This window comes from Dendrobates tinctorius, unplaced genomic scaffold (assembly GCF_039654945.1).
Source record: "Dendrobates tinctorius isolate UK_male_01 unplaced genomic scaffold, ASM3965494v1 ptg000039l, whole genome shotgun sequence".
NCBI lineage: Eukaryota > Metazoa > Chordata > Amphibia > Anura > Dendrobatidae > Dendrobates > Dendrobates tinctorius.
The window spans coordinates 22528766-22547806 of record NW_027361707.1 but is presented as its reverse complement, the minus strand read 5'-3'; the positions used below and the strand labels follow the sequence as shown (position 1 = coordinate 22547806).

The 19041-nt window shown below is 42.9% G+C and overlaps 1 protein-coding gene across 6 annotated transcripts in view; it reads left to right on the top strand.

Moving 5' to 3' along the window:
- The window catches only part of ACOX3 (acyl-CoA oxidase 3, pristanoyl), a 126644-nt gene that overhangs the window by 39851 nt on the left and 67752 nt on the right, over nt 1-19041 (top strand). For all 6 annotated transcript variants that reach the window (XM_073574552.1, XM_073574555.1, XM_073574553.1 and 3 more), the window contains exons 8-10: nt 5201-5297; nt 6346-6528; nt 9524-9646. In XM_073574552.1, coding sequence (XP_073430653.1) covers nt 5201-5297; nt 6346-6528; nt 9524-9646 — 403 coding nt within the window. The remainder of the gene's footprint in view (nt 1-5200; nt 5298-6345; nt 6529-9523; nt 9647-19041) is intronic.

Genomic DNA, 19041 nt, shown 5'->3' with positions numbered 1-19041 from the left:
ATCGGGACAACATTTGCCCTTCTCCAATCTTCTGGGCCTTGTCCTGTTTTCCAGGATTTTTCAAAGATTCTGGTTAGTTGTTCTGCAATGTCCTCTGCTAACTCTTTCAGTAACCTTTGATACAAATCATCTAGACCAGGAGATTTAAATTCATTTAAATTAGCTAAGTGTTCCCTCACCAACTCTCTGTTTATGGATAGAGTGGATTCTTTTATTCCTTCCATGGTACCGTGAAGATCAGTTGATGTTAAAGTTGCTTTCTTATAGAACACAGATGCAAAATAGGAATTTAAAAGTTCGGCCTTCTCAACATTATTTTTGACCACTTCACCCTTTTCATCCTGTACAAACCCTACAGCAAAATCTGTCCTTTAGAACATCCAGCCATTGGACCTTTCCTACCCTCTTTCCGAGTCCATTAAAATCTGCCTTTCTGTAGTCCATCCTTAACGACTGAGTCCTCACTGGCCTTCCTTCTCCTGTAATCCAAAATTTGAGGCTAGCATGATCGTTGTCTCGTAAATTCCGAGCCACCTTTAGTTCCTCAACCATTTCCTCCCTGTTGGTAAGAATTAGGTCCAAGGTTGCAGATCCTTTTGTTTTCTCTTCTACCTTATGAAAGATAAAGGTAGAAGGCATGACCTCCCTATATACAGTATGAGCCCCCAAATAGCCTCCTATATATAGTATGAGCATCCACATAGCCTCCTATATATAGTATGAGCATCCACATAGCCTCCTATACATGCAAACATTCCATACACATATGAAAAAAAGAACAGCACATACTCGCCTCTTTCCCATTCCCGTGACGCACTGCTTCTGTCTCCGGTTCCCTGACTGTCCGTACAGCAGACGCGATGTAATGACGTCATTGTTTCTGCTGTCTCTATAACTGATTGGTGGAAGATGAATCCGGCAGCTCCTTCCTCCACTAATCATGTATTCACCACTGTCTGCATCCTGAGGGTGCGGATAACAGTGACATTGGGAAGTGGGTGGCGGCGGCGGACATCGGATGTCTCGGGCCATACTTTGCCAGCTCTGCAATAAAGTGCTGTTTCCATCTGTTTTTCTCTTTCATCCCATGATTGTGCCACGTAAAGACGTTTGTTCATATACAATGTCTGCAACGTTCTGAGAAGACCCTCTCACCTGGGGACTGTTCCTCAGTGTATAGATTCAGCAGTCCTAAAATAAATGTTTATCGAACCCCAACCGATCAGGGAGTGATCAACCTTTCCTTTAAGGCTGTACATCTGTGGAGGGAATTTGTGGCTCTTCTCCTCTACATTTACGCCAAGTGTTAGATTGGCATGTTTTGTGCAAGAAATTTGCGCCAAAATGGTTGACAGTGTCACGTGTTAGACCACAGTGAGGCCGGGATGCCAGGAGGAAGGCGGAGGTTTTCAGAGTTCCAATCCACAAGTCGCAGTTATTGACTTGGCCGATGGACCCAACTTTTCTTCTAGATGTCTTCTTCTAACACCCAAACTAACACCATAGAAGCGCATGACATAGAGCTGTAATGACTTCACAGCTTTGAACGGTTTCTGGATAAAGCAGTCCTCTTTTTCTCACCTTAGACAGTCTTTGACAAGTACTTGCACTATTCTATATGACTAGAGTTGGATTCATCAACACTAGCGCCCGAGTCCACTGGAGAAAGATGACCTACATTTATGAAGAAGGGAAGTACCTCTTGATAAATTTGGTTCATCTTTTGACCTTCTGTGCATCATAGACAGAATTATACTATAGTCATGGAATAGAATAAATAATTGTTGGTCTGTTTGGCAGAGCTTGTGCAAAACCACAAAAATTTGCTAAATGTTTGAGCCTTGTACAAAAATTGTGGAAAACTCTCCAAACTCTTTGACGAATCTAAGGTTTTAGTATTAAAGAGGTGACCTTAAGATATTCCATCAATGTCTAATCAGTCAAGGTCCGACGCCCTGCGATCAGCTGTTCTCGGTGTTGGCGGCGGCGGTTTCCGGCTGGAGATGCTCAATTGCGGAGCTGCTCCGTCTTCTGATAGTGGTCACGGCCGGGTACCACACATCTGCCTCCTACTGATTTGAATAGGGGGCGGATTTGCAGTACCCGGCCGTGATCAGAAGACAGAGCAGCTCACGGGGTATGAATACTTCTTCAAGACACTGTACATAATGGGAAAATTATGTTAATGTAATCAGTTGTTTTTACAGTCTGACATGTTGTAAGGTGTTAGTCGTGTATCTTATAGAGTCCCGTATACAGGTCAGGAATGAGTGCAGGGTTTTGGGCGGTTCAATTAATTAATCGCAATTTTGCTTGCCTTTGTTTATAGGAACTTTGGTTTCGGCTTCGTTGTGTGATAGATCTCTGCCCGGGTGGTTACACATAATGTATCCAAGCTTTCATTCATTTTGCTGCTCACATAAATATTTATGGCAGCAGTAAATATTCGGCAGAGTTTAGTAACACACCAACGGCAAGATAAAACAAACCTTCAGCTTTTACTAGAAACGAGAGCTCAAAATAAATCCCAGAAACTTTGCCAACTTTTTTTTTTGTACTGTGCAATACTTTTCTCGTACACGCCTGGCTGTCGGACTTCTCCTTTATATAAATAACGTTTTGTCTTGTTGGAAAGAGAAGCTTGGAGACCTTACTGAGAAAATCTTTACAGACTATGGATACATTTCACATGGAAAAAAAAATCTTATTTTACATCTATTACTGCTTACCTTTAATTAATGCAATTACACTGTGTTTGTCTGCCAGGTTCATTCTTCCAAGTTTCAGATTTTTCTCTTGTGGGAGTGTCTCTCACTGTAGTATAGGCTGAATCTGAGCTCTGTGTGTATCCAGCTTCTATCCTGCACTGATTTCTTCCTGATCTGTAGCCTTTAATCTTTGCCCTCCCTGAAAAACTGAGCATGTTCTCTTCTCCCCTTGCCAAGCTTTAGATCTGTGTGCTACCCCTTCCTCCTGCTATCTCTAACAGTGAGAAAAGGGAGAGGGAGCAGAAAGAACCAAAAGGATGGATTTGTATTAGTTTTGCAAAAGCACCACCCTAGATGCAGGAATGGTAGACAAGTTGTAATAAAAACTATTTAGGCTACATTCACATTAGCGTTCAGCACTCAAAAATAGGAACAGAATAATGGAATGTCGGAAAAGAAACGCATTCTTTTTATGATGAATGCAAATGATACCAGACGGACCACATTCTCTATAATGTAATCAGCTTTCTCCATGTATGAGGCACTTATTCTCCTCCCCCTGCCTCCTAAAGTCATTTACACCGTTTCCCTTGGGACTCTGGAGAGTTGATCCGCTTTCTAACTTTGTTCAATCACTTCCCCCCAGGCCTTTCAATAATGACAACAAAGCGACCTTTTAAACCGCGTGTTCGGACATGGAACCTTTATGACATACTTTGTTTTTCTCCTTATTGACTGAACCCCCCCCCCCCCCCCGACCAACCTGCTACTCATTTTCAAACTCGATGGGAAGGAGACTTGGGTATATCTCTATCCAAGGATCAATGGAGGCGTATTTTTACCATATCACATAAATCATCCATTTGCTCTCGTTTCCATGAGGCCAGGTTATAATCTACTGTTGCGGTGGTATAGGGTTCCAACTCGCCTACGCTCCATCTTCCCAGATGCCAATCCTATGTGAGAGAGATGCGGGAAGAGCAAGGGGACATGCTACATATTTTTTTTCGGTAAACGTCTCTCCCCTTTTTTTTGGGAAACCGTGCAGCGAGTGATACATAAGATCATGTTTTCTCTGCCCTCCCTCAGACCATACATGCTTTCTCCACTACTTTATTTTTGGGGATTGTTTTACATCATTGTAGATGTGGCATCTGACTTGAATCCAGCTCTCATCCTTCTCATCACTGTGACGTCCCTCTAAAAATGTAGAGGCATTCTATTTTGATTTACCTGATTGTGACAGCTCGTGCTTGGTTTCCCTGGCTTTGGAAAGAGAACTCTGACCACTAGTTCCCTCTGGTTTTCTAAAATGAATGAAGCAATGCTGATGGAGGAACTCTTTTCTACTGTCAGTAATTGCTATGAGCGTTTTTATAAGACTTATCGGGAATTTAGAACCTTTTATGAATATCGAGCCCTAATTGGGATAAGTGGAGTCCGTGGATCTAATGCTCCTAGACCGAGTAATTCCCACCGCTCCCCACGCCCTCTCCTACCTTACTTTTTTCCTTTTCTACCTCTTACTCGGTTTGTCCATCACATCCCTCCCCCTTCTTCCTTTAATTTCTCTTTTTTTTTTTTCTCTCTTATTTTTTGTTATTAGGGAAATGTTCATCCAGCACTACAGTGTACTTTTAGCTTTTGTGTTATGGAAGGATTTCATGTTTTCAATGCTCAAGCAATACTTTGTGTTCTGTATGACTATCTTTATTGGTGTATTTCTCCTTTTGTTCCTGTTTCTACTGTTCCACAGCAGCACGTGTGCCTTATGACTGTTATTATTCCTTAAAATTTTTCTTGAAAAATAAAGATCAATTTATACAAAGAAAAAAATGGTGCAGTTGCTCACTAGTAAGTATTTATCTCACCACAGAGCTGGAGACACAGCTATATTGTTCAATACTGCTATAAAATGTCTTCCTTTCTGTCACTGGTTCTGAAAATGTGCTACATAAAATAGGAGCCCAGGAACCACCTGTTGCTCCAAATGGGAGACACTGCAGCACTTGTGTGCCTTATGACTGTTATTATTCCTTAAAAAAAGTTTGAAAAATAAAGATCAATTTATAAAAAGAAAGAAATGGCGCAGTTGCTCACTAGTAAGTATCTCTCCACAGAACTGGAATCCCAGCTACACTGTTCAGTACTGCTGTAAAATGTCTTCCTTTCTGTCACTGGTTCTGAAAATGTGCTACATAAGACAACAGCGCAGGAATCTCCTCCTTCTCCAAGTGGGAGACAACATAGCAGCTATTCTTTCCCCCCAGTAGCTCAAAGACGACTGAAAATTAGAAAGAAAGATGGGATAAGGGATAACGGGTGAAAAATGCAGAACACAATTCATATAATGGTCAGAAATAGTATTTTTCCTCACGCACACACGGCTGCCTATTCGGAAGTCACATGAAACAGCAGGTATGCTTTTAGCTTTATGGTTGCATAGTGTAGGCAGTATATGTTTATTTTTTTCCTGTTTTATGTATTCGCAGATTTGCAATGTTTCACAATGTTCGGATTCCCCATGAAAACCTTTTAAACCGTACTGGCGATATTTCCTCCAGTGGAAACTACACAAGCGTATACAAGGTGCTATACACATCTTTTTATATATGTTTATTTTAGATTGTTATTGACCTTTATTTTTGGGACTTATTTATCTGTTAGTGAATCCTTATATTTTGCATGAAATAACAATGCTGAAGCATCTTTTTCTAGGACTCTGCATGGCGCGTTTCTCGGTCCTTCTTAGAACTTTATGGATGACTTGACAGAATTTGTGGGGACACCTCATTGACGGGAAGAATGGTAACGCCCATTGTGTTCATACATCTCCGAGAGGAATAACAGAGGTGTCAAGATGCTCCAGAATTGTTATTTTAGGAAGGACTCCATTCTCTTAAACAGACTTTGAACTGAAAGCAGTAGAATTACAATAGGGAGCAGGGATGTGGTATTTCTTTTTCTAGGGGGTCCTGGACTCCTAGGTGGCATAACCTGTGTTAGGTACCCAAAGAAAATGTATTTATTGTTTTTAAAAAAATTTTCAATTTTTGTCTTAACAGCTTTTACTTAGAAAACTAACTCCAAAAAATAAACGACTATCATTGTAGATTACAAACTGATTCGAGTTTCAAACTTTGTTTTTGTGGGAGTGCTTCTCCCAGCAATATAGGCTGGATGGGCGGTCTGTGTGTATCCAGAGCGCTGCTGTCTTCATTAACTTGTACATCTTCCCAGCTTCTGTGCTTTGCTACAGCATGTTTTCTCTGCCTTCCCTCAGACCATACATGCTTTCTCAGTCACCACATTGATGCTGAGGAAAGAAGACCCCTGACCCACATAGCACTGGGTGCTGTGGCGCACACCTGTAATCCTAGCTACTATGTGAGGCTTGGGCTGTGGGATCACTTGAGCTTGTCAGTTCTGGTCCATCCAGTGCTATGGGGGTCAGGGGTCTTCTTTCCTCAGTATCAATGTGGTGACTGAGCCAGCTGCTGGGAGACACTACGTTGATAGAGAATGGGACATACATGCTTTCTCCACTGCTTTATTTTTGAAGATTATTTTATATCATTGTAGATCTTTCCTGTGGCTTATGCATATTGTTTTTTGAGGGAGTTTGTTTTCCCTCTAGGACCCAAAGCAGCGTCTTGGTGCTTCTCTCGGCACTCTGTCCAGCGGGAGGGTTTCAATCATTGGCATGGTAGTCACAAACTTGAAGCTCGCCATCACTATTGCTATCCGTTTCTCTGCTACACGCCGTCAGTTTGGACCTACTGAAAAAGAAGAAATCCCAGTTCTTGAATATCAGCTGCAGGTACATGTAGTCTCTGTTTTATAAGCTTACGATATCCTGACCATCAGCACTTGTATCCTCGTTCACTTCTTGAGTATTTCAAGTTGTATAGTGATCTTATTCTGCTACATTACAATTGTTGGTTTAAAGCCAAGCAATGAATAACTAAGTAAAGCGTATAACTAAGGCTGGTTTCACACTAGCGTTTTTTTGCGCTGTGTGCGCATACATGCGCATGCGCAATGGGTAACATGGGTGCGCATTGTCTAGTGTTTGTAAGCGTTTGTATGCGCATGCTTTTTTTTTCCGTGTGTGCCGGACACACCCTGTTGCATTTTTTAGTGCGCCCAACCTGTGTCAAAAAAACGCATGCGCACGGAATGCGCAAAAAAACCACTATGGGAACACTGGCTTGTGCATGGACATGCGCACGTCAGCATTTAAAATCGCATGCGTTTTAAGAGTCAAACTGGTTAAACCGCATGCGCATAAAATAAGCAAACGCATGCAAAACGCTTGATGCGTTTTTTGTATGCGTTTGGACTGCGCACGCAGCGCAAAAAAACACTAGTGTGAATATAGCCTAAGCGTATAACCATATAACTAAGCGTATAACTAAGCGCCAGAGTGGTTTATATAAGCATAGCCTATTACATTTGGGTGGAGGTGTTCCTGACAGCTCCTAAATATTTATGTAATTTGCCATGTGTCACATCACTCACAAATGGTATTTTTCAAATTTATGAATCCTTAACTATCTCCCGTTCGATTTTATGCCTTAAAATAATGAGGATGACCTTTAGACAAGAGGGAAAACCAATACTGATGGTGGAAAAACACGGATCAAGTTTATGCAGCGATTCAAATTGTCTAATTTTACTGCATGATTGAGCGAAGACATCAATTTCCTGAAAGTTGGGATTATACCAGAAATGAGATTCGATTGCACGAGAATTTACAGCCAAAAATGAAGTCAGTCAGCTGTGATAAAGGCGTACATAAAAAAGTAATGCTGCGTATACTGTACAGACCAAAAGTTTGGACAAACCCCATTCAAAGAGTTTTCTTTATTTTCATGACTATGAAAATTGTAGATTCACTCTGAAGGCATCAAAACTATGAATTAACACATGTGGAATTATATAATTAAAAAAAAGTGTGAAACAGCTGAAAATATGTCTTATATTCTAGGTTCTTCAAAGTAGCCACCTTTTGCTTTGATTACTGCTTTGCACATTCTTGGCATTCTCGATGAGCTTCAAGAGGTAGTCACTGGAAATGGTCTTCCAACTGTCTTGCAATTGATGAATCATCAGAAAACACCAAACCCAGTCCACCATGGCTAACATTTGAAAAATAAAAATTTAAGAAATAAAATACCAAAAAAAAGTGCAAATGCAATAATGAATCAGGCCTCAAGTTTCAGTCTTCAATCCTTATTTCTTCATTTATTTTCTGAACTCCTGATATACAGTTTGCAGACTATTATTATGATTTATTATTATAGCACCATTTATTCCACGGCGCTTTACATGTGAGGAGGGGTATACATAATACATACAAGTACAGTAATCATAAACAATACAACTCACGACTGGTGCAGGCGGAGAGAGGACCCTGCCCGCGAGGGCTCACAATCTACAACGGGATTGGTGAGGATACAGTAGGCGAGGGTAGAGCTGGTCGTGCATCGGTTTGGTGGATCGGTGGTTACTGCAGGTTGTAGGCTTGTCGGAAGAGGTAGGTCTTCAGGTTCTTTATGAAGGTTTCCATGGTAGGCGAGAGTCTGATATGTTGTGGTAGAGAGATCCAGAGTAGGGGTGATGTGCAGGAGAAATCTTGTATGCGATTGTGGGAAGAGGAGATAAGAGGGGAGTACAGAAGGTGATCTTGTGAGGATCGGAGGTTTCGTGCAGGTAAGTACCAGGAGACGAGGTCACAGATGTACGGAGGTTGTGGATGGCTTTGTATGTCATGGTTAGGGTTTTGAACTGGAGTCTTTGGGTAATGGGGAGCCAGTGCAGGGATTGACAGAGGGGAGAGGCCGGGGAATAGCGGGGGGACAGGTGGATTAGTCAGGCAGCAGAGTTTAGAATAAATTGGAGAGGTGCGAGAGTGTTAGAGGGGAGGCCACAGAGCAGGAGGTTGCCGTAGTCAAGGCGGGAGATGATGAGGGCATGGACTAGGGTTTTTGCAGATTCTTGGTTGAGAAATGTACGGATCCGTGAAATATTTTTGAGTTGAAGTCGGCAGGAAGTGGAAAGGGCTTGAATATGTGGTTTGAAAGAGAGATCAGTGCCAAGGATAACCCCAAGGCAGCGAACTTGTGGGACTGGGGAGCGTGGGCAGCCGTTTAGTTTAATGGATAGGTCTGTTGGGGGGGGGGGTCATGTGAGATGTACGAAAGATTATTAATTCTGTTTTGTCCATATTAAGTTTTAGAAATCTAGCGGAACCAAGTCTCCAATTTTTCACTTACAGAAGTGTCACTCCCAGTAATACAGGCTGGATGTGAGCTCTGTGTTTATCCAGGGTGCTGCTGTCTTCATTAGCTCATATATCAGTCCAACTTCTATTCTGTACATAACTTCCCCCTGTGCATTTCTGCCCTTCCTGAGACTTTATATGCTTTCTATCCTTTCCACACTGTGGAGATCGGTATACAGTCCATTTCCCTGCTGCTATCTCTAACGCTGAGGAAAGGAAAGGGGAGAACAGAAGGAGCTTTGATGGATTTTTTACATTTTTGCAAATCATTCAGCTAGATAATGAACTTATGGAAGCTTTGCATCAATATGGTAGAATTTTTTTATGAAGATTATTCAGAAAATTGCATCTTAACATTTAAGACTCCAATGAAAAAAATAATTCTCTGTGAAATTGTACATAGCCTTTATTGTTGAGGGTCACACGCTGTATATAGTCATTATGTTATGTAACTACATGCTGGATGTGTGTGTGTTTTTCATTGTTTCTTTAACCATTTTTTTTTTGTTTTGTTTTCCCCCCTTTTCAGCAATGGAGGCTGATTCCTTATCTAGCCGCAGCTTACGTTTTGGACTACTTCTCCAAGAGCTTCTTTTTAAACTTGGTCGAACTCCAGATTGGGATTCTTATGAAGGATCGGAGCCCTAGACAGGTGCGTGCTGCTATTAAAAAGGTCGTTAAAATTGTGATGGCATGTTCCCACTATCTGCCGGAGAAGTGACCTTCCCCGAAATCCTTCCTACCGCCGCTAATTGTTCCCGTTTGCACTTTCATGTTTTCCTCAAAGAGTCAACTTTCTTATTCCTCCTTTGTTTTAGCCATACAATTGCTTGATTTTTGCGGGAATCTACAGTGGTTTAGAATACCATTAATTTTACCATACAATGGAAAAAAAAATAAGGTTACTTTTATGATTTTTTTTTGTTTGTTTTTTCTTTCACAATATTCTGAGAGTCGTACCCTTTTATTTTTTGTTTCCATTGATGGAGCTGTGTGAGGGCTTGTTTTTTGCCTGGCAAGCTGATGTTTTTATTAGTACTATTTTGGCGTATTGGTGATCTATATGTCACTGTCTCACCCCATCGAGAAAACACATGAACACTCAATGGAGCTGATCACTCATGTATGGTGGAGTAGGGAGAGATAATGTTCGGCAAAAAATGTTTCTCGTGCAAGACCGGCTAAGGATTTTTATAGACTTTTTGCACTTTTGTACTGAGTCAACTATTACTACATCATGTCACAGAGAGTTTTATAATCTCACTGCTCTTACAGTAAAGAATCCATAGTCTAACTGCTCACACAGTACAGAATTCATTCTCACTGCTTGTATACAAAACCTACAAAAGCCAAAATGAAAAAAAACCTGATATAATTAAATAAGTAAAAAGCAAAAGTGCATTTAAATCATACAGAGTTCTTAGTAATACTGTATTTGATCAAACATAGCATAAAAGCCGTCCCACCATCGACAAGGTGACTCTGTGGTCGGGGCGATCCTACACTGTCTAGTATTAATAACCTTATCATGTGTCAAAGTTGACGTCTGTGTGAATAAGGGCAGACAAGGACCGGGTCCCAACTAGTGGACACCAGTCAGGGGAAGCTTCTAAATACAATTTCCAGCTCAGGAGAGGGAGGCCACACCCCAGCTTGCACAGAATGCAAAAATACAAAGAAAAAACAAAACAAAAAAAGCACTGCTTTTATAGTAAAGAATCCATTAGTTTTAATGCTCTTACAACAAAATATCCATAGACTCTGCCATATGATGTTGTAATGAGTGATTCCCTACTAAAATTTAAGAAGGGACTGGATGCCTTTCTTGGAAAGTATAATATTACAGGGTATATACACTAGTTACCTTAATATTGCGTTGATCCAGGGAGCTAGTCTGATTGCCGTATGTGGAGTCGGGAAGGAATTTTTTTCCCCAATGTGAAGCTTACTGTTGCCACATGGGTTTTTTTTGCCTTCCTCTGGATCAACATGTTAGGGCAAGTTAGGATAGGATATGGGTTGAACTAGATGGACTTAAAGTCTCCTTTCAACCTTAATAACTATGTTACTATGTTTACAGTGTGAGCAGACAGTCTATGGATTCTTTACTGTGTGAGCAGTGAGTCTATGGATTCTTTACTGTGTGAGCAGCAAGTCTGGATTTTTTTACTGTATGAGCACAGTAAAGAATCCATAGACTCACTGCTCACACAGTAAAGAATCCATAGACTCACTGCTCACACAGTAAAGAATCCATAGACTCACTGCTCGCACAGTAAAGAATCCATAGACTGTCTGCTCACACTGTAAAGAATCCATAGACTCACTGCTCGCAGTATGAATCAGTAGACTCACTGCTCGCACAGTAAAGAATCCACAGACTCACTGCTCGCACAGTAAAAAATCCATAGACTCACTGCTCGCACAGTAAAGAATCCATAGACTCACTGCTGACACAGTAAAGAATCCATAAACTCACTGCTCGCACAGTAAAGAATCCATAGACTCACTGCTTGCACAGTAAAGAATCCATAGACTCACTGCTCGCACAGTAAAGAATCCATAGACTCACTGCTCACATAGTAAAGAATCCATAGACTCACTGCTCGCACAGTAAAGAATCCATAGACTCACTGCTCGCATAGTAAAGAATCCATAGACTCACTGCTCGCACAGTAAAGAATCCATAGACTCACTGCTCGCATAGTAAAGAATCCATAGACTCACTGCTCGCACAGTAAAGAATCCATGGACTCACTGCTTGCACTGTAAAGATTCCAAAGACTTAATGCTCTAAAATCGTGAATGTGTGGTTTGTTTGGCTATTTTCTTGCTGAAGGGAGCAAGTTTACCTTTCAAATGGTGTATAATTTGTGTGTGTGGGTGCAGTATGAACGGGGATACAAAGGAATCACCGAAAAACAGTGTTAAGAAGTAATAGAATAGATTAGTTAGACAGCATGGAAATAAGCAGACTTGCACTTGACATTCTTATTCTATCTGCTGTCTTTCTCCTACACTGAGAGCATTTTTTCTTTCATAGTGCTCAGCTGGTGTCCATGGAGCTCATCCACTAGTGCAGTGATAGCGAACCTTTCTGAGACTGAGTGCAACCTAAGGCTATGTGCACACGTTGCGGATTCTGCTGCGTTTCCGCAGCGGTTTTGGCCCTGCGGAAACGCAGCAGTTCCGCAGACATGGTACAGTACAGTACCATGTTACCCTATGGACTTTCAAAACTGCTGTGCTCACGCTGCGTTTTTTTCTGCGCGGTTTTGCTGCGGTTTACAAACATGTCAATTCTTTGTGCGGATTCCGCAGCGGTTTCACACCTTTAACATAGAGGTGTGAAACCGCAGGGCAAAACCGCAGGCTAATCCGCAGGAAAACCGCAGGTGAATCCTCAACGTGTGCACATAGCCTAAAATCCAATTATTATTCATGACGAAGTGCCAACACGTGCCAAATGCCCCATCATGATCCCCTTCATGTAGAAATATGCCCCATCATGATACCCTTAATGCAGAAATATGACCCATCATGATCCCCTTCATGCAGAAATATGCCCCATCATGATCCCCTTCATGAAGAAATATGCCCCATCATGATACCCTTAATGCAGAAATATGACCCATCATGATCCCCTTCATGCAGAAATATGCCCCATCATGATCCCCTTCATGCAGAAATATCCCCCATCATGATCCCCTTCATGCAGAAATATCCCCCATCATGATCTCCTTCATGTAGAAATATGCCCCATCATGATCCCCTTCATGTAGAAATATGCCCCATCATGATACCCTTAATGCAGAAATATGACCCATCATGATCCCCTTCATGCAGAAATATGCCCCATCATGATCCCCTTCATGCAGAAATATCCCCCATCATGATCTCCTTCATGTAGAAATATGCCCCATCATGATCTCCTTCATGTAGAAATATGTCCCATCATGACCCCCTTTATGCAGAAATATGTCCCATCATGATCCCCTTCATGTAGAAATGCCCCAACATGATCCCCTTCATGTAGAAATATGCCCCATCATGATCCCCTTCATGTAGAAATGCCCCATCATGATCCCCTTCATGCAGAAATATGTCCCATCATGATCCCCTTCATGTAGAAATATGCCCCATCATGATCCCCTTCATGTAGAAATATGTCCCATCATGATCCCCTTCATGTAGAAATATGCCCCATCATGATCCCCTTCATGTAGAAATGCCCCATCATGATCCCCTTCATGCAGAAATATGTCCCATCATGATCCCCTTCATGTAGAAATATGTCCCATCATGATCCCCTTCATGTAGAAATATGCCCCATCATGATCCCCTTCATGTAGAAATGCCCCATCATGATCCCCTTCATGCAGAAATATGTCCCATCATGATTACCTTCATGTAGAAATATGCGCCATCATGATCACCTTCATGTAGAAATTGCCCAATCACCACCTCCATCATTTCCTCCTCCCCATCACCCCATCATTGCCCTCTCCCCATCATCCCCATCACTGGCCCTCTCCCCATCATTGACACACACACCACATACACACACCACAGCGGCCAGACTCACCGCCTCACTCACCACACTGGCCACACTCACCGCACACACACACACACACACACACACACACACCACAGTGACCACACTCGCGCCACACACACACACCACAGCGGCCACACTCACATCACACACACCACACTGGCCACATTCACCACACACACACCACAGTGGCCACACTCACCTCTCCGCACGCCGGCAGCTTCCTCAGCTCTCACCTTCTCTCACACATTGAGAGACGCGGCGGCGGCTGGATGACATCATCATTCAGCTCCGTGGCCGCGCCGCTCAATGTGTGTGAGGTTGCCAGGAAGCTGCAGCTCCGGAACAGTGAGGCGAGGCCACGTGCCAGCTGAGAGGGCACGAGTGCCATAGGTTTACCATCACTGCACTAGTGCCTTCCTGGACCTTGGCTGAAAGTGCCCAATAGTTACATTCCAGGACAGGGGTTAACTCCTAGCATTCCAGTCACCTCTCTCCTTGATGTCTATACAACAGATAGCGGTTCACCTCTCTCTCAGCTCCTGAAGAGCTGCTATTAGGCTATGTGCACACGCTGCGGTTTTTGCTGCGGTTCCGCTACGGTTTTGGCCCTGCGGAACCGCAGCAGTTCCGCAGACATGGTACAGTACCATGTAACCCTATGGGTTTAAACCAGAGTGCTCACGCTGCGGGTTTTTTCCGCGCGGTTTTGCTGCGGTTTTTTTTCCGCAGCATGTCAATTATTTCTGCGGATTCCGCTGCGGTTTCACACCTTTAACATAGTAGAGGTGTAAAACCGCAGGTCACTTTACCTGCGGTTCCGTGGGAAAAAACCCTGCAAGGGAAACCGCAGTGTGTGCACATAGCCTAATAGATGTTGCAAAATCCACAGCTTACAGCTTTTAGGCCTGTTTCACATTTCATTTTTTTTACATCAGTCAAAATCCGCCAGAATGTGAAAAAAACGGATCCGTTTCCGTTTTGCCACAAACTGATGACACAGGATCCGTTTTTAGCTGATTTTTTTCCTTCTCCTGGAGGCTGACACTAAGTGAAAAAAAAAAGGTTAGCTCCTCCTCCGCCGTATACACCCTCGCCCTGATTGCGGGCGGAAACCAGTTAATGCTTAGTGTCCGTTGGAGGCACACGTCTGTTTCTCCAGACTTCTTTTTTTTTTTTCTTTTTCCTTTTTTCTATGAAGATGAGACAGGGGCGACGGACCCTATTGAAAGGGTCCGATCTCCCCAAACCAACAACGGGCGAGCACGTGTGAGTATCGCCTCCACGTATCCTCTCCCGCAACGAGGGACATGTCTGGTCTTTTTTTCCCAGACTTTTTTATTTTTACCTTCCATGAAGATGAGACAGGGGCAACGGATCCTATTGAAAGGGTCCAATTTCCCCAAACCTACAACGGGCGAGCACGTGCAAGTGTCGCCTCCACGTATCCTCTCCCGCAACGTGGGACATGATGCCGGACTTAGACCTGACCACCCCTAGGTATTGAAACCATGGGCTGTACAGAGGCACAAGCATAGTTCCTGCGGCCCCCACTGCTCCACCAATGCTACACTGTGGTGCTGCAAGGCGGCGGACAGTCCCTCTCCTCATCCCTTGAAGGGGTTAGATGGAGCTAGAGTGCCTGCACCATCCTATATGCGGCCCCCTCCCCTCTACCTGAGCTGGGAAGCTGAAGCATCGTCACGTAGGGGATGGCCTGGGAGGGCTCCTGCAGCAGCGTCAACAGGGCTGGAGCCCTTAGCCTTGCCTTGTCGGGCAAAGGTAGTCACCCCCGTCGCTCATGGCGGCGTGTCCTGGTGTCCGGCCAGGTATCTTCGGCTGGTGGTCATAGAATCATAAAATCGTAGAGTTGGAAGGGACCTCCTGGGCCATCTAGTCCAACCCCCTGCTCAAAGCAGGATTCGCTAAATCATCCCAGACAGATGTCTTTCCAGCCTCTGTTTGAAGACTTCTATTGAAGGAGAACTCACCACCTCTCGTGGCAGCCTGTTCCACTCATTGATCACCCTAACTGTCAAAAAGTTTTTTCTAATATCTAATCTGTGTCTCCTCCCATTCAGTTTCATCCCACTGCTTCTAGTCTTTCCTTGTGCAAATGAGAATAAAGTTGATCCTTCTACAATGTGACAGCCCTTGAGATATTTGTAGACAGCTATTAAGTCTCCTCTCAGTCTTCTCTTTTGCAAACTAAACATTCCCAAATCCTGCAACCTTTCCTCATAAGACAGGGTTTGCAGACCGGTCACCATTCTGGTCGCTCTTTTCTGAACTTGCTCTAGTTTGTTGATGTCTTTTTTAAAATGTGGCGCCCAAAACTGGACACAGTATTCCAGATGAGGTCTGACCAAAGAGAAGTAGATGGCAATAATGACTTCACGTGATCTAGACTGTATGCTTCTGTTAATACATCCTAGAATTGCATTTGCCTTTTTTGCTGCTACATCACACTGTTGACTCATATTCAGTCTGTGATCTATTAGTATACCCAAGTCTTTTTCACATGTGCTGTTGCTTAGCCCTATTCCTCCCATTCTGTATATGCTTTTCATTTTTATTGCCCAGATGTAGTACTTTGCATTTTTCCCTGTTAAAAACCATTCTGTTAGTTCCTGCCCACTGCTCCAGTTTATTTATATCTTCTTGAATCTTCTCTCTCTTCTCTAGTATTAGCTATCCCTCCTAGCTTTGTGTCATCAGCAAATTTAATCCTTTTACCATCAATTCCTTCATCTAAATCGTTGATAAAGATGTTGAACAATACAGGGCCCAGGACAGAGCCCTGTGGTACCCGACTTGAGACATTCTTCCAACTGGTGTGCAGCCATTTACGACTACTCTTTGGGTCCGATCACTAAGCCAGTTATGAATCCACCTAACAGTTGCCTTGTCCATTCCATACCTAGTCATTTTTTCAATAAGGATTGTGTGAGATACTTTGTCAAATGCTTTGCTGAAGTCAAGATATACTATATCTACAGCATTTCCCTGATCCACCCTGTCAGTGATTCTGTCATAGAAGGACATTAAGTTAGCCTGACATGACTTATTAGTTACAAACCCATGCTGACTCTGTTTAATCACTTCATTCTTATCCAGGTACTGAAATACATGTTGTTTAATAATTTGTTCAAAGATCTTTCCTGGTATAGAAGTCAGACTCACCGGCCTATAGTTGCCTGGGTCCACCTTCTTCCCCTTTTTGAAGATAGGAACAACATTTGCTCTTCTCCAGTCTTCTGGGACTTCTGTTCTCCACGAATTTTCAAAGATTATGGAGAGAGGTAAAAAAATTTCTTCTGCTATCTCCTTCAATACTCTGGGGTGTAATTCATCTGGACCTGGAGACTTGAATTCATTTAGGTTAGCGAAGTGTTTCCTCACTATATTTCTGTTTATAGATATCCTGGATTCTTCTATTCCCTTAATAGGACGGTGAAGAATAGTTGATGTTACATTTCCTTTCTGAGAGAAAACAGATGCAAAATAGGAATTTAAAAGTTCGGCCTTCTCAACATTCTGTCTTACCATTTCATCATTTTCATCCTGCAAAAATCCTATAGCGTCTTTGACATTTCTTTTACTTTTGACATATCCCTAAAATCCTTTTTTTATTGCTTTTGACGTCTCTTGCAAGCCTCAATTCATTGTCAGCTTTAGATAATTTGATTCGTGTTCTGCAGGCAGCATTATATTCTTCTTTAGATATCTCCCTCTTTCCATTTTATAAACATTTCTTTCTTCCTTTGTTATGAATGGGTCACCGTGGAGGGAAAACCTAAACAAGCTAAGCCCCAGAAAAACCAGAGAGGTTGATAACTATGCAAATTGCAGATCCCTGATCCTAACCACACAACTAGCAGCAGCCGTGGAGCGTACCTACGATGAACGTAGACGCCTCGTCACGGCCGGACGACTAAATAAACCTAAAGCAAGAAAAGGGAAAACTAACTGCCCCAGAGCAGATCCCAAAGGAATAGACAGCCCCCACATAAGTATTGACGGTGAAACAAGATGAAAACACAAACATAGGCAGGAAAATAGGCTGAGCAAACGATGGGGCCCAAACTAACTAGAAAGGATAGGAAAGGAAAGACACTGTCTGCAATCTGCCAAAAACCCTACAAAAATAATATCCAACACTTCTGATAACAAAATTAACCCTGAAGTCACTAGACTTCTCCCACTATATCAGCACTCTGAATTATTCTGAGGCAGCGCAAAAAGAGACCAATCTAATAAGGGACAAAAAGCAAATTGGCAAATACAGATAAGTAAGAGTGGAAATTCACAGCCCCAGCCGGGGCTGGCTGACCACACAAAAGACTGAATAGACCAACAAAATCAAGTGTGAACATTAGCAGAAAAACTTAACTTGAGCTGACTGGAACAGAGCTGAGAACCAAGACCTGACAAGCAGAAGGAATCACCAGCACCAGAATATGGCGTCGGCTGTCTTAAATCCAGTCTGAGATTCCTGAGGTCCAATCGTCATCCTCCTTATCAGGTGGCAAATCTCTACTGATTAAATCAGCCTCACTACCTCCTGTTACCACCAGAGGGAGCCCGGAAGGAGAGCTCACAACTGGTAGACCAGAAAATGAACCCACAACAGTACCCCCCCCCTTGAGGAGGGGTCACCGAACCCTCATCCACACCACCAGGCCGATCAGGATGGGCCCGGTGAAAAGCACGAACCAATCTATTAGCATGAATATCGGAGGCAGAGACCCAAGAATTATCCTCCTGGCCATAACCCTTCCATGACCAAATACTGGAGTCTCCGTCTAACTAAACAAGAATCCAATATTTTCTCTACCTCATATTCCACATTGCCTTCAACCAACACAGGGTCAGGGGGTGCTGCCATAGGAACCACTGGCTCAACAAACCTCTTCAACAGGGATTTGTGAACTACATTATGGATCTTGAACGTAACTGGAAGAGCCAATTGAAAAGAAACAGGAGGATTAAGAATCTCCAAAATCTTATAAGGTCCAATAAATCTTGGCTTAAATTTTGGAGATGCAACCTTCATAGGAATATTCTTAGACAACAACCAAACCATATCACCCACTTTAAACCGGGGACCAATGGTCCTATGCCGGTTGGAAAATCGCTGGGCCTTTTCCTGAGCGAGTGACAACTTATCCACCACTTGGTCCCATATCTGCTGCATTCTCTCAACCACAGTGTCCACACCGGGGGAGGAGGAAGATTCCACTTGCCCTGAAGAGAATCGAGGATGAAACCCAAAATGACAGAAAAAGGGTGACATCAAAGTGGCAGAACTAGCTCTATTATTTAGCGCGAATTCGGCCAAGGGCAAAAATGAGACCCAATTATCCTGATCAGCAGATATAAAACATCTTAAATAAGACTCCAAGGTCTGGTTTGTTCTCTCAGTCTGTCCATTGGTCTGGGGATGAAACGCGGAGGAGAAGGACCACTGAATTCCCAGATTGGAACAAAAG